The sequence below is a fragment of the Petaurus breviceps genome, unplaced genomic scaffold, assembly GCF_028583685.1.
Source record: "Petaurus breviceps papuanus isolate PSGF00001 unplaced genomic scaffold, PetGlider_PUasm1.0 76, whole genome shotgun sequence".
In the NCBI taxonomy this organism is placed as follows: Eukaryota; Metazoa; Chordata; class Mammalia; order Diprotodontia; family Petauridae; genus Petaurus; species Petaurus breviceps.
Window position 1 is genome coordinate 48,356,697 of NW_027186473.1, and position 14,662 is coordinate 48,371,358.

At 34.9% G+C, this 14,662-nt stretch overlaps 1 protein-coding gene across 2 annotated transcripts in view; it reads left to right on the top strand.

Annotated features, from left to right (window-relative positions):
• Positions 1–12,578, top strand: part of ABCE1 (ATP binding cassette subfamily E member 1) — a 28,022-nt gene extending 15,444 nt beyond the window's left edge. For both annotated transcript variants that reach the window (XM_069105458.1, XM_069105459.1), the window contains exons 6-18: positions 472–609; positions 920–989; positions 1,462–1,558; positions 2,632–2,721; positions 6,498–6,619; positions 8,228–8,449; positions 9,549–9,608; positions 9,691–9,749; positions 9,898–10,008; positions 10,089–10,231; positions 10,373–10,495; positions 11,266–11,377; positions 12,068–12,578. In XM_069105458.1, coding sequence (XP_068961559.1) covers positions 472–609; positions 920–989; positions 1,462–1,558; positions 2,632–2,721; positions 6,498–6,619; positions 8,228–8,449; positions 9,549–9,608; positions 9,691–9,749; positions 9,898–10,008; positions 10,089–10,231; positions 10,373–10,495; positions 11,266–11,377; positions 12,068–12,115 — 1,395 coding nt within the window. In that variant the 3' untranslated portion in view covers positions 12,116–12,578. The remainder of the gene's footprint in view (positions 1–471; positions 610–919; positions 990–1,461; positions 1,559–2,631; positions 2,722–6,497; positions 6,620–8,227; positions 8,450–9,548; positions 9,609–9,690; positions 9,750–9,897; positions 10,009–10,088; positions 10,232–10,372; positions 10,496–11,265; positions 11,378–12,067) is intronic.
• The last annotated feature ends 2,084 nt before the right edge of the window (positions 12,579–14,662 follow it).

A 14,662-nucleotide genomic window follows, 5' to 3' on the forward strand; every position in this document is an offset into this window, starting at 1 on the left:
TTGTTTGGGGTGCATGAGCCCAAGTCATCAGTTTATTAACTATTGCTTTCGTATCACTTCTCTCCCCCTTCTAAAGGTATAGAAGTTAGAGCTGATTGATATCTTAAAGATCAGAGATTTAGAACTGGAAGGGACCTCAAACCATCTAGCCTAACACTCACCCCAATTTTACAGATGAGGCTACTAAGGCAAGGGCAGGTTACCCAAAATTGCATGGTAATTAGCAATGCCGTGATTTAAATCTAGGTTCTTTAAGTTTAAATCCATTATTCTTTTCATTTTATCACACTCCATGAAGTAGAAGGCAAATATATTTTAAATATTCTGCATCGGTGGGACTCCGTTAAATACTTTACTCTGAAGAGACTTTTGTCCTTATTTGCTACTCCATTAGTCAGATCCTTTTCCAACAATTGTGCCTTTACAGTTTTAGTCACTGTATTCAAGTCATTTTGTGTCTTACTTTTCAAGGATCCACCAGATTGGCAAGAAATCTTGACTTATTTTCGAGGATCTGAGTTGCAAAACTATTTTACCAAGATTCTAGAAGATGACCTAAAAGCAATTATCAAGCCTCAGTATGTGGACCAGATTCCCAAAGCTGCAAAGGTCAGTCATAAGTGTCACTTCCTAGGACATTCTGTATACACCCACCATTTCATGCCACACTCATCCCTTCTGTTCATTTAATCATAATCTTATTCAGTGTTGGGGGGGGGGGGAGGGGAGAAGGTTGGGAGCATATCTCCCTTACTAGATTGTAAGCTTGACAACAAAGACTATCTCTTATTTTTTTGTCCTTGCATTTACCTCAAACTTCATAAATATTTGTTTGATTGCATTTCACATGCTTTTAAAAACAAAGCTGTATATCTCTGTGTGTATGTGTATGTATACTTTTTCTAAAACCTTCCCATAGGGCACTGTGGGTTCTATTTTGGACCGGAAGGATGAAACAAAGACACAAGCTATTGTGTGTCAGCAACTTGGTAAGTTATTTTTTAAGAATGTCTTTGAACCATTAACACATACAGAAAACAGTATATTTAAAAGATAATATTGCATTGCCTGTGCTAAAAACTCATTGTTAATTCTAGCATTATTAATTTTGTATATTTTAATATACTTAAAGCACAAGAGACTCAAAACTAGATATGAATTTACCTCAAGAGTATGATAGTGAAAAATAGCCTTAGAATCAGAAAGATCTGGGTTTGATTCCTGGCCCTGCTATTTATTAGCCATATGACTACATTTAAATCATTTATCTTTTCCAAGCTACGGTTTCATCATCTTTTAAATGGTAAGATAGTATTTGTACTCCCTAGTTCATAGAGATATGTGGAAATCATTCTTATAAATTTCCGAGGACTATTAAAAAGCTAAAACCATTTTTGTATATGTTTATTAACCATCCCATTATTATATTCAATGTAATGGTTCAGTGTTCTTTTGTTATAGACTTAACCCATCTCAAAGAACGAAATGTTGAGGATCTCTCAGGAGGAGAGTTGCAAAGATTTGCTTGTGCTGTTGTTTGCATACAGAAAGCAGATATGTATGTTAATTTTGCATTTCTTGTTCCTTAATTCTTCAGCTATTTTATAAATTTATGTTTTGTTTTAAAATCAAATGAGATAAAATGTGTGATAGCCCTATATAAATGTAAGCTTCACATTACTACAGATTGAGAGCATAGCATTAAAAATTTTGCATTAGGGGGAAATGTTGAAGCAGTTAGATACTCATTTGTACAAAACTTACTCATTTGACACGTTTGTCTTTGAGTAGGAAGAAATGTCAGTATTTCATATATGAAACCCCTAATGTAGCCACTAATTTACTAATACTGTGTGTTCTAGAATTTCATTTGCAAGTTAGTTTTTTGGTACTAGGTATACCCTTTCCAAGAAAAACTAGGTTACAGTTATTGTTTAGGTACCCAGGCTAATGCCCCAAAGATTGTTTAACAGACCATAATGTAATAACGCTACAGTGTAGCTTAAATTTGTAAACAGAAGGCCATTTCTTTTAGCAGCCTCCAAAAACCCTTTTTCCAGGCATCCATTGCCATCATGCTTCTGTCTTCCCATTTAAGCACCCAACTCTTAGGCCTTAAAGGATTTCATGCTTAAAGAACATTATTTTCTTCCCACAACCCCCATAAGGATCATCATTTTTACCTCCATTAAATATTAGGAGGGATAAAAAGATCTGATTGAATTACTTCATGTTAGTGTCCTTAGTTTCTTTTTGGAGTAATCAGATGTTTCAGAAAGGTGTTTATTAACCCCAATTAATTTCTCGTTGTTGGAATTGGGGGAAGTATGGCAAAATAAAGTAAAAAATAAAATTCAAGCAGTGTCAGGGAGGATATTTTGCATCAGTTCACCTAGTTGTTCCTTGCCTTTTTTATATCAACTTTATTCTGCCTTCTGGATCCAACAAATTTTCTAAAAAATCCCCTTTTTTATTTCCCAGTGGCTTTCAAGATAGTACTGGGTAGGCAAGGGTGGGTGGGTGGGTACGTAGATAGATAGATAGATAGATAATCTCTGTGTATACATATGTGTTATTTATAATTCTTATACTTCAAAAGTATTGAGTGTTTTTTTTTTTGTTTGTTCATAGTTTCATGTTTGATGAACCTTCTAGCTACCTAGATGTTAAGCAGCGGCTAAAGGCTGCCATTACAATACGATCACTAATAAATCCTGATAGGTAAGTACTTAATATTTATAGACACTTTTTTTAGTAATTTTTTCAATTCTAAGCTCCTAAAGATCTATCTGTATCAGTGAAGGACATTTCCATACTAGGCGTTCCATATGTAGATAGAATCACAGGTCTGAACCCCACCAAAAAATATTTTTAACACTTGCCGTAGAGCACATGCCCACCAGAGTGCCATATACATGTAGGTACCCTATGCATACAAGTAAAGAAAGTAGAAGGGAGAAGGTCATTATTTTTCACACAAATTGTATTTTATTTCCAGATTCTAGTCGAATAATAATCTTCTTAAGTCTTAGTAGGCTGTAGAGATAAGTTGAATTTATTTTTGGCCTGATTACAATTTCAGGGCAGCCTGAGTCTTCTGTAGCTTTAAGATGTTCCCCAAATCCTTGGAGAACATGATTATACTAGTACCATTCTAGTCTACACCCTATAACTTTGTACTTGAGTTACTTCTTAACTGCTCTACTTTTCATTTATCCCTTATCCAGTCTGTCACACCTACTGCCATCAAACTCATCATTAAATCCTACTTTTGTATTATTACTTTGTTGAAGAATAAGAAAAATACATTCATGTAGCCCTTTAAGATTTACAAAGCGTATTGTTCACAATGGCCCTCTTAAGATATGTAATTAATTGTATCCCTCTTGGGCAGATATGGAAACTAAGATAAATGGACTTGTTCTTTGTCATAGTTAAGCATAGAAACTGGGATTTGGGCCTAGGACCTTTGTTTTCATGTGCAGTGCTCTTTCTCCTTTGTCATTACCCACATGCCATATACTTTAATATTATGTTGTATAATAACACATATATATCTAACAATATACATCTGTTCAAATCCAGATTCTTCATTATTTTACTTAAGCCTTCTATCATCTGACTAGTTTACTTGTCCAGCTGATAGGCACCTGAAATAAAGCAGCTATGTGCCAAGGCAAAAACAGCTGAGAATCATATATCATAGCAACTTATTCTCTAGATTACCAAAAGCTATAAGGTAGTGCCAGAATCATATCTTTACATTTTTTTTGGTGATCAGAGGAGTAGGCAGGATTTAGATTCACCCCCTAGAGTGAAGATCAAGGCAGACTTTAGAGCGCAGCATATCCTGCCTTGTATAGTTTGCCAGAGTAATTAGATATAAAACTCAGAACAACATCAGCATTTTGGGAACCAGGGTGACAAAACCCTGGAAGGTGCAAATGTCTAATTGGCATAGTTCTATATTGTGGTGGCCTGTATGTACAGTAAGAGATTAACCTACTTGGGAAGAGGTGGGGGTGTATACAAATGAACCTGTAGTTTAATGAGTGATTAAGCTTGAGAGTCTGTGTGAATGGGTCATTGTCACTGTTTTGTACTACTTGTTCTTTTTCCTTCTTGCTGTCTTGTAAGATGAATTTGTTGAATCCTCTTAACTCCTTGAAACCTTTTGTTAGCTTTAACCAATACTACTTCCTGATCTCCGTTATATTTTCTATGCTACACATTTTGGCAACTAGAATCTAACTCTTCAAAACTTCTGTACTTCCAACAATATAAGTTGCAGCCCACCCACCCTTTCTCATTTTCTATTTGATATTTATATATGTCTTTATAAAAACACACCAAAAAAGAGGCTGGAGGATTTCCTCTGATTCTTGTAATATTTCACGGATACCAGTATAGTACTTGAGTTGTCCATCTATACCCCTTTTGAGAAAGGGGCAGCCCTTTTCATATACATCCTGAATCATACATTCTATATCACTTCTTACATGCAAGTCATTGACTCTACTTCCACGCACTTTGATTCTTTCCATTGTGATTTAAATCACCTCAGATTTTTAATTCTTCTGAGATGGTAATGTACCATGATTCATAGCCATATAGCATTAACTGGAGAGGGTTACTGTTAAAAAAGATAAGCTTTTGTAGCACATAACTTCTTGGGGTCATTGAAGTGTTACACATTTCTCATGTCTCCTCTTCAACTTTCGGACCAACTCATTCTATGCTTTTTGCCCAAGGTCTGTGTACTAAATGTATTACTCAGTAAATCATTCCTCCAACTACACAATGCAATAATCTAGGCATTGTGTTTTTTTCATCCCCTTAGATTTTTTTCTGTGTGAATGGATAGGCTGATCTTTTGAGTGATGCTGGATCTGTCAGAATGACTTGTCTTATTTCCAAACTTGATGCAGTGAACGTGACCTCTAAACTAGAGTATCTGACAAATATCTCCATCTGTATGTATTCCTTCTGTTTGAACTCAGAACAATATGCCTTCTATGATAATAACAAATATCTCTTGAAATATTATCTCTTATTTTAACATATATGGGAGACAGTTTGTGGAAAATTTCCAAGGCAGTGTTTTGCTGCAGTGAATATTTTTAGTTTTGTTTTAGCAATCAGCAAGTGATATATTTAGTGTCAACAATATGATTCTATAGAGATGATTAGCTTAGGAAGTAGTCTATAATAGTATACCTATTGCCTTTTTGTTTTTTTTCAGAGAGACCCACCACGTGTGCAAAAATCATTCTCGTAGATATTTTTCAGAGAAAAGAAGTTAGATATTGTGTGCCACTAATTTCTAGTATCTTCTCATTCTGCATTTTTTGTAGGTAATGGGGTGGGACTGAACCTGTGATTTTACTGACAAAGGAAACTCCCTCTACCATTGCAGGTTGACACTTCAGTAGTGTGTATAGTTGCCTAGTGGCACAGAGTCGAGCTACTTGCTTGAGGTCACACAGCCAATGTCTCAAAAGTAGGTCTTGGAACCAGGTCTTTTTACTAGATTAATCTACATCACTCCACTTCTATTTGTGGATAATACTATCTCTAATTCCTTCCTTTTCTTGTGGAATCTTACTTTTAGCACTTCTGAATATTGACACTCTAAATAAAATCATGCATTTAAAACCATGCTGTTGCCAGCACAAATTTCTTATGGATGTATTTGGTCCGGTCTTCTAGGTTTCATCTTCTTAAATGCTCATTTCCATTTTGTCACACAGCCCTTCAAAAATTGAGGCGATAGTTTCAGCCTCACTTGTTAAGAAAAGCAGCTCACTGTAGAAACCCTGGTAGATTCTGTCTTTTGTTGTCTTTTAATTGTTGCATTCATATGTATCTTTCCTTTGTGCTAACTTCCTCAATGCTGGGCTTGTAGAACTGTTAGTTTTGGAGTGGGAAAAGACCTCAAAGGCCATCTAGCACAGCACTCCTCAGATGAGAAACCTGAGGCCTGGGAAGGTTCAGTCATACAGGTAGTCGTAGAGCTAGTGTATAAATTGAATTGAGAGATTAATACATTATGTGATACATGATAACAGTGTAAAAGGAAAACTGGTAAAAGCATGTTGTCTACCTCAGCAAAGAGGTGGAAAACTACTGGATGACATAGCTGGTTTGTTGATGTGTTTATTAGCTTAACTCAACTTTGTGCTTACAAGGGAGGACATTAGTGGAGAAGGGGCGAGTCAATAACAGTCTTTTTTTTTAAGATAGGGCATCTAACTTGGGTTTGCACTTATTTAGAAAACATAGCTAATTTACTCTTATGGATAGTTGATGAATCTGGTTGAACTATACTGCTTGAAGTCTTTCTCTTTCAAAGAGAAATTTCATATTTGTTTCCTAGTGATGGGTGTTGTCTAAAAAGATTTGCTAAAGATGTTCATTTTAATGTGATCTTCAGTATTTTATAGATAAGAATTCATGAAAGTTAGAAAACTCAAAATGTTTTGTGGTTTTATTTTCAGATATATCATTGTTGTGGAGCATGATCTGAGTGTTTTAGATTATCTCTCTGACTTCATCTGCTGTTTGTATGGAGTGCCAAGTGCTTATGGTGTTGTCACTATGCCTTTTAGCGTAAGAGAAGGTAATTTAAAAATTTTCTTACTTGTATCCTGTGACCTCTCTTCCATTCAGAATGAAAACATAAAGATTCTCCAGCCTTATAAGTCCAACTATTAGAAAACACATTTTTTATTCTTCAAATTCTTAGCCATTTGCTTTTTTTTAATAATTCATTAACATTTTTCACCTGAAATGAAATTGGTAAAAACTTATCCAACAGAATTTACATATAAACAGATAAGCAAATGACTTGAGATCTTAAAGTTCTTAATAAATAGTTTGTAACAGGCTAGTTATTACTCTTAGGTTCATTTTCTTACCAGTATTCTTCTACTAATACATGGTAGCCAGGTCAGGCCTTAATTTAGCATTGGCTACAATGTATGTCTATCCATAATATCAGCATTTTAAAACAAAAAGTAAACTTAGTCAAGAAATATGCTTTCTGCGGACCTAGATTTATTAAAATACTTTGAATTAGTAAAAACTGCAATTAACCACACTCAGATGTTTAAAAATATAGAATGAATTTTTTTTTTCATTATTTGGACTGAATTCTAATTTGAGAATTTTTGGCAAATTAAACAACTTTCCTGATATGTGAAAGAAGAAGGCAAAGACATAGAACTTTATTTTCATAAAATCTTAGTAGGGACAAGAGTTCACACCTTAAGTGTCTCCGTTTACTATCACTGGAATAAAAATAGGGTATGCTAGAATAGATATTATGTTTATTAACCATTTAAATTTCTGACATTTGGATTGATGGTTGTCCCTGGTATATAGTGACAGTTATTAAAATAACATTAACTTTTCAAATATAAAATAATAAAATATAAAATAAATACTTCAAAGTATATAGCCTGTTAAGCTTCCCTGTTTCTCTGTGAAGTCTGTGATTACATACACACATGTTCTATAGTATATCTGTGATTTTGTCAGTTGGATATTTCTGCCATGGATGCATATTATAACACATCTATTTCTGCCTATATGTTAAAGGTTCTGAAATTATTGACCTTAATTTTGCCGTGTTGTCATTTTGAATAGAGGTGGTATCATGTAGTGGAGAGAGTTGTACTTGATTGCACAGAAGATTTAGGTTCAAACCTTTCCTCTGGCACTTACTTAACAGTGTGACTTTGAGCAGGTCACTTAATCCATTTATATGCCTCTGTACACTCCCACAGTTTATTTACTAAGTCATATATGTTTTTGATCCAGAGGTAGGCAGATTTCCTATGCTTTGAGTTCATCTCATCCATCAGCACAGATCCTTAATAGATTTGTTCAGTACTATACTAATTCTTCCTTAATGTCATCCCTACCTAATCACTTCTAGTTAGAAACTGAAAGCTACTGAAATGTTGATAATATGTGGCAGATACTTTATCCCAAGTTTAATATAGAAATTTCCCTCACTTTAAGACTACATGATATCTAGTCATTCTAGGAATGTGGACCAAAAAATGAGACAGTGTTATTTATTCTTTATATTATCTGGATGCTGGAAATTGATACTCTATTATAATACTAATTTAATCCTCTTTCATGTAGAATTATCGCCTATAATTTAAAAGGCTTTATAGTATTTCTTTACCCCTTACTTGATACTATTTTTCTCCAACAGGTATAAATATCTTCTTAGATGGTTATGTTCCTACAGAAAACTTACGATTCAGAGATGCATCACTGGTTTTTAAAGTGGCTGAGACAGCAAATGAGGAAGAAGTGAAAAAGATGTGTATGTATAAATATCCAGGAATGAAGAAAAAGATGGGTGAATTTGAGCTTGCAATCATTGCTGGAGAATTCACAGACTCTGAAATCATGGTGATGTTAGGAGAAAATGGTAAGTTTTTAAACTTAGGATAATTGAGTCTACATATGTACAACAGGCTTATGTTTTTAAAGGCTCGTAAGAAATACTCGTTGCTGGGTTATAGATCTGAGGGTGTGGGGTTTGGGTTGATCTTATGACCTTGGTTCAACTACAGATTTTTTTGTGACAGTGTACCTTAACTTCTCACTTAAAATCTTTGTCACTCAACCCAGTTTATATGCACATTTGAAAAAGAAACCTCTTCATCAAAAATAAGATATTTTTCCTGAGCTGAGTTTTCTGTGTATAAATTGATAGGGAAGTTATTCATCTTGGATACTGACTAGGAAATAATGGATAAATTGGTTGTTCAGAGGCAACCCAACTTAAAAAAAAACTCCATGTTCATCTCCATTTGGAGCATTCCTTATGTGAAATTCAGGTGAGTCTACCACTGTAGACAATTTTATTGCCAACATTTATAGCATTAGATTGCCATTATGAGAGTGTAGCTGTGAAATTAACCTTTATGATTGGGAAAAAAGCACAGATTTTTTAAAAATGTATCTTAAACACCTTGCAAAAATCAAATTCCTATTTGTTGCAAAAGATATTTAGTTTGCTTATTATATTTTAAAACTCCACTTAATGTTTGCATTCTTGTTAAAGAAATTATAATAAGCCAGTTATCAAATTACAGCAAATAGAAGTGAATTTTCATTAAAATGACAGTTTATTCCTTGCATGAAAATCATTAGGAAATAATCCTGAGAAAACTACAAGTTTATATTATATACTTTTGTTTTAGATCCACGTTTTGGTCAGAAATGATAACCAAAGCTCAACCTGTGGTGCTCCCAGATAGATAGCTTATAATTTTTTTAATTATCACGATTAAAATTCAGTGATCCTTTCTGACACTTGATTCTTAACAAATCCTCTAGTACAATACAAATTTAATTGTATATTTTTCTCTAACTTACAAAGCCCATACATGTTGCCTTTTTTTTTTTTAATTACCATGTCTGATTTGAAATTGAAATGCTTAGAGTACATTTATTCACAAAACCTAATTTTCAAAATTCATGTTTACATGTTATATTATCTTCCTCACTTTCGTTTTTGCCAGGTACTGGTAAAACTACATTCATCAGAATGCTTGCTGGCCGACTTAAACCTGATGAAGGAGGTAATGTTTAAATCTTTTAAATTTATGCCAATTTCAAAATTGGCCAACAAGACCATTATTATAGTTGCTTTCTATGTTTTAGGGGAGGTACCAGTTCTAAATGTCAGCTATAAGCCACAGAAGATCAGTCCCAAATCAACAGTGAGTTATTTTTATTTTCTCCTGATTAAAGAAATCATTAGGAATATGAATCTTATTTACAGATTTTGTTTTCTTTGCCATTCACTGTATTGAGGGCAATTATTTAGACTCTAAATGCTGGGGGGGGGTGTCTTTAAAATTAAAACAGGGAAGTGTACGCCAGTTACTACATGAGAAGATACGAGATGCTTATACTCACCCACAATTTGTCACTGATGTAATGAAGCCTCTGCAGATTGAAAACATCATCGATCAAGAGGTACTAATCTCTGAAGTTTTTTTTTTCCTTTTTATATATTTCTGTTAGCACAACATTTACCGAACCCCCTTTCCACACAGGTGCAGACATTATCTGGTGGTGAGTTACAGCGAGTTGCTTTAGCTCTTTGTCTGGGCAAACCTGCTGACGTCTATTTAATTGATGAACCATCTGCATACTTGGATTCTGAACAGCGTCTAATGGCAGCCAGAGTTGTCAAACGGTAAATTGTCTTGCCCATTAGAGTGTGATTCGCGGGTATGTGTACTCATACACAAAAGTGCTTAACAAAACTTTGAATATGCCTTTTTGGTGCCCCTTCTGAAACTATATTGAAAAAAATTTGAAAATCTTTTTGTTTCAGTTTCATTCTCCATGCAAAAAAGACCGCCTTTGTGGTAGAACATGACTTTATCATGGCCACCTATCTAGCAGATCGGGTCATCGTTTTTGATGGCATTCCATCTAAGAACACACTTGCAAACAGGTAAAATGTTGGATATTTATGTAAGTTAATACAAATAATTCTGGTCGATCATTTGTTAAGGAAATGAAAATGCATGGGGCATAAACAGAAATAAGCTTTTATCAGGGCATCGGAAGACCTTTTTTTTTTTTTTTTAACAATCCCAGCGGTCTTTTATTACAGACCCAGAGTTACATGAGTTTACAGAGTGAGTTGGTCAGTCAGTTCTCTAAAATATGGACCATCCCTATCTGTTTAAGCTAACTGAAAGTTCAGAAAAGTCATTTATTTCTAAGAGCAAGAAGCCCAACAAAATCAAACATTTTCCACAGATTAGGTAGACTCAATTCTTAAACATGTTTATATGAAAAGGTGATGCCTTGAGTTTCCTTAGAAGGAACAAAGGTTAAAATTAACAGTTTACATGTTTTTGCACAATGTGTTGCCCTCATATAGGGAGGGAGAATCCAGTACCAGGTTAATCTGTTATTTTTTCTCTGTTGAGTCCCTAAAACAAATTGTTAAATTTGATAGGACATACCTTTTTTGAAATACTTTGATAAGGCAGGAGTTCTGTCTTTTATGTATATTTTATGTATATTAAGGGTGAAAAAAACAGGTCATGATCATATTGAATAATTATATCCAATAAGAAATCATATAAATTTGCCATTCTTTACAAGATGTGCCATTGGCAGATATTTTCAATTTTCTTGAACTTCAAAGTATTTTAGTAAAAGTCAATATTTAGGCATCTTCAACTGCATAAAATTTTTTTATTTTTTTTCTAGTCCACAAACCCTTTTGGCTGGTATGAATAAATTTTTGTCTCAGCTTGAAATTACTTTCAGAAGAGATCCAAACAACTACAGGCCAAGGATAAATAAACTTAATTCAATCAAGGTATGTTAGAACATTATCTTAAGTATCATTATCTTATTATTGATAATTCGTAGAAATGGAGAAAAAAATCAGACCCAACAAATCCTCTATTTTCTCTAAATTACTGTCAGTTGAGGCATTTTAGCTCAACTCTGTTGTTTATTCCTATCATTGGGCACTAGGCTTTTTCTGTAGGAGAAACTCCTGTTTGTCATTGTGTCCATCCACTTCCCTTTTGAAGATATTTTCATGAATTAGCTCTGTTAGAACTTAGTTCCAGTGAGGTCATAGGGTTCCTTTTGGGAAAATTTATTGAATGCCTCATGGCAAACACATTAACATTACTAAACTTACTGAAATGATGATACAAGTTCTCTTATTTTCCCATAGAAACAGCACTAAGGTAGTTTTTGACCATATATGGTGCTTGATTTGAGCTTCCTTGAGGATGGTGGCTGCTTATCTTACTTAACTCTAGATCCATCACTTTTATACCTTTGTTCAGTAATTGATGAATTAATACATAGTGTAAAAATTTATAAAGTAACAACCACTTTTTAACAATAGAGGCCCAGGCAGGGGGTGAGGTTGTACAGGGTAGTTGGGAGGGGCTAGAGGAAACAACTGGAGAGCTTCCCAGAGAGAGAAGTTGCATCTAAATCCGAGCTGGAAGATTTCATAGATGATCGCGATTCTTCTTCTTTCCCATAGGATGTGGAACAGAAGAAGAGTGGAAACTACTTTTTCTTGGATGATTAAACTGACTAAAAATATTGATAAGACATTTCTACATCTAAATATAATCGGAATTTTTGGTGTATGAAACTTTAATCAGGTTTTAGAAGGAGTGATTTCCCACATAGTCTGGAAAAATATGATTTTCTTTAACATCAGAAACTAGCATTGTACATTATACTTTAAACATCAGACACTACCACTTTTATGTACTCAATGACAAAGCCATTCTTTGTTCTAAGATGACATTTCAAGTTATATGAATTACCTCCAGATTTTCAAAACTTATGGGGAGATTTTCACTATAAGTGTATTCATGTACCAAATGCTGACCAGTGTTTCCAATTTTAAAAATCTTTAAGAACTGTTTTCTGTACAATATGGTTTACCCTCGTATGTCAAGATATAGAAGCTGCTCTAATTTTAAAAAGCCAGTCAAAGACTCTTAAGGTGAGGATTTGATAAATAAACATCTATCAGAACTATAGAGCGTGTCTTGTCTTCATTGAATACAGTTAATATACCTTTATAACTTCCGGAGAAGATTATGGGGGGGGATGCTTTTGAGAAATAGGTCTGTTTATCAACCCAAACATTGTTTATGATGAGGCTTTCAATTCAGTTTATCAAAAAAAATACCGGCAAAGCAAATCATCCTGAATCCAAAAACATCAGCTTTTCTCCTGGATAATATATGCTATTCTAATGATTTCATTTTTAAAGCTGAATTCATATTACAAATTCATGACTTTAGCCCAGGCCTTTGTTGCTGCTCAACAGTTCTGTTATCCTATCTCATTACCCACAGCAACTTTGCCTCCTTACCAACTTAACCTCCTTGGGCTGCCTGCAGTACTCTGTCCCCAAAGACCCAGCCTTCCATTTCACTAAGAAATATAGAGGGCCTTTCTTGTGAATTTCCTTAGGGCCCCCCTCCAATCCTTCACTTCAAAAAATCCCTCAGTATCGTCACCTTCTGACTCCCTTCTGCTAGTAAATGTGTTTACTCAGTAAAGCTGATCTTTTTACCTACCTAACTGAACTACAACCAGTTCCTCCTGCCTCCTCCAGAACATATAGAAAGAGGGTCATTTGTATTTTTGTCATTGATTTCTTTCCATCTGCCAAAAAATAATATGCCTTAAAAAAAGACCTTCCTTTAATTCATCTAGCCTACTTGCCTACCGTTCTGTTTCCTCTACTTCTCTGTTAAATGTTAACTTGACCACAAGTATAACCTATTTCATTCTCTGCCTAATGAATAAAAAAGCATTTATTAAACTGCAACTAAATGCTTGATAGTGTAAGTGCTTGGAAGAAACATGATGTTATAATGGAGAAGAAAACAGGGCAGTGATAACTGAGAAGGATGTCTTAGTCTAGGAAATTAGAACTGACATGGCTTTTCTAGTGAACTTGCTCAAGGTTACACGGTCAGTTATTTTTGTGTGGGTGCTGAGTATCTGAGGCCGGAACCGATGCCAGGTCTCCCGATGCTGGGGGTGATGCTCTTACTCACCGCGCCACCTGGCTGCCCCTGACATGGCTTTTCTAGAAACAACAATCTCATCATTGTTCCTAGGGAAACATGTAAAAGGGGGGAAAATATGGTAGCCATATGTCACATTGAAGCATGCTGGATGGGTGGGGTCAGCTTTATATAAATCCTGGGGTCAGGATTATATAAGGAAATGCCTTGTTTTGTTACAAGGGATATTTTTCTGGAACAAAGCAGGAATATAGGGAGGGAAATGTGGAGGATATAAAGGCAAGAAATGAATTTTAAAGCCTTAATCAAACTCCCAAATACCTCTACTTTTCTTATTTCCTCACCTCTGAGCCTCTCATGATTTGGGCTACCAATCTACTCAAACTTTTCTCTAAAGTTACCAGTGACCAAATTTCTTAAGTTCTTACTTAGCCTTTGCTGTTTGATACAGTTTGCCTATGAGACAGATGCTCTTCCATCAACATCAGTCCCATATTCTTGCTGCTTTTCTAATTGCTCATCTCTCTTGGCTTCTCATCCTATTCCCAACCTCTTATTTGCCTATTTGAAAGGTTTGTGCTTGGCCCTGCTCTCTTCAGCAGTCTCCCTGTGATAATGTGGTGTCCTAGGAAGAGCCCAGATTTGTGGTCACTTGAACTGAATTCCATTCCCAACTCGACCACAAATCAGATGTGGTCCTAGACAAGTTACTTCCCCCTTCTCTGGGCCTCATTTTTCTCAGCTATGAAACGGGAGTGGAACTAGATTTGTGATGCCATGCAGATGTCCCAAATTTGTATTTCTAACTCTTCTAAGCCCCAGACTTGCAATTCCAGCTTTATTCAGGACTTCATTCACCATATTCCAGTGTCCAAAATATAGCCTAATACCTTTCTTCCTAGCCTCATCTTTCATTCTATTATATAGTACAGTAAATTAACATGTCTTCTACCTCTATCCCATTACTGCCAGAATGATCTTTCTTAGGAATAGAGCTGGTGATAATCACTGCACAAAAATATTTAATAGCTTAATGCCTCCTGAGTAAAATTCAAACTCTTATGCCCAGCTTAAAAAGCCCA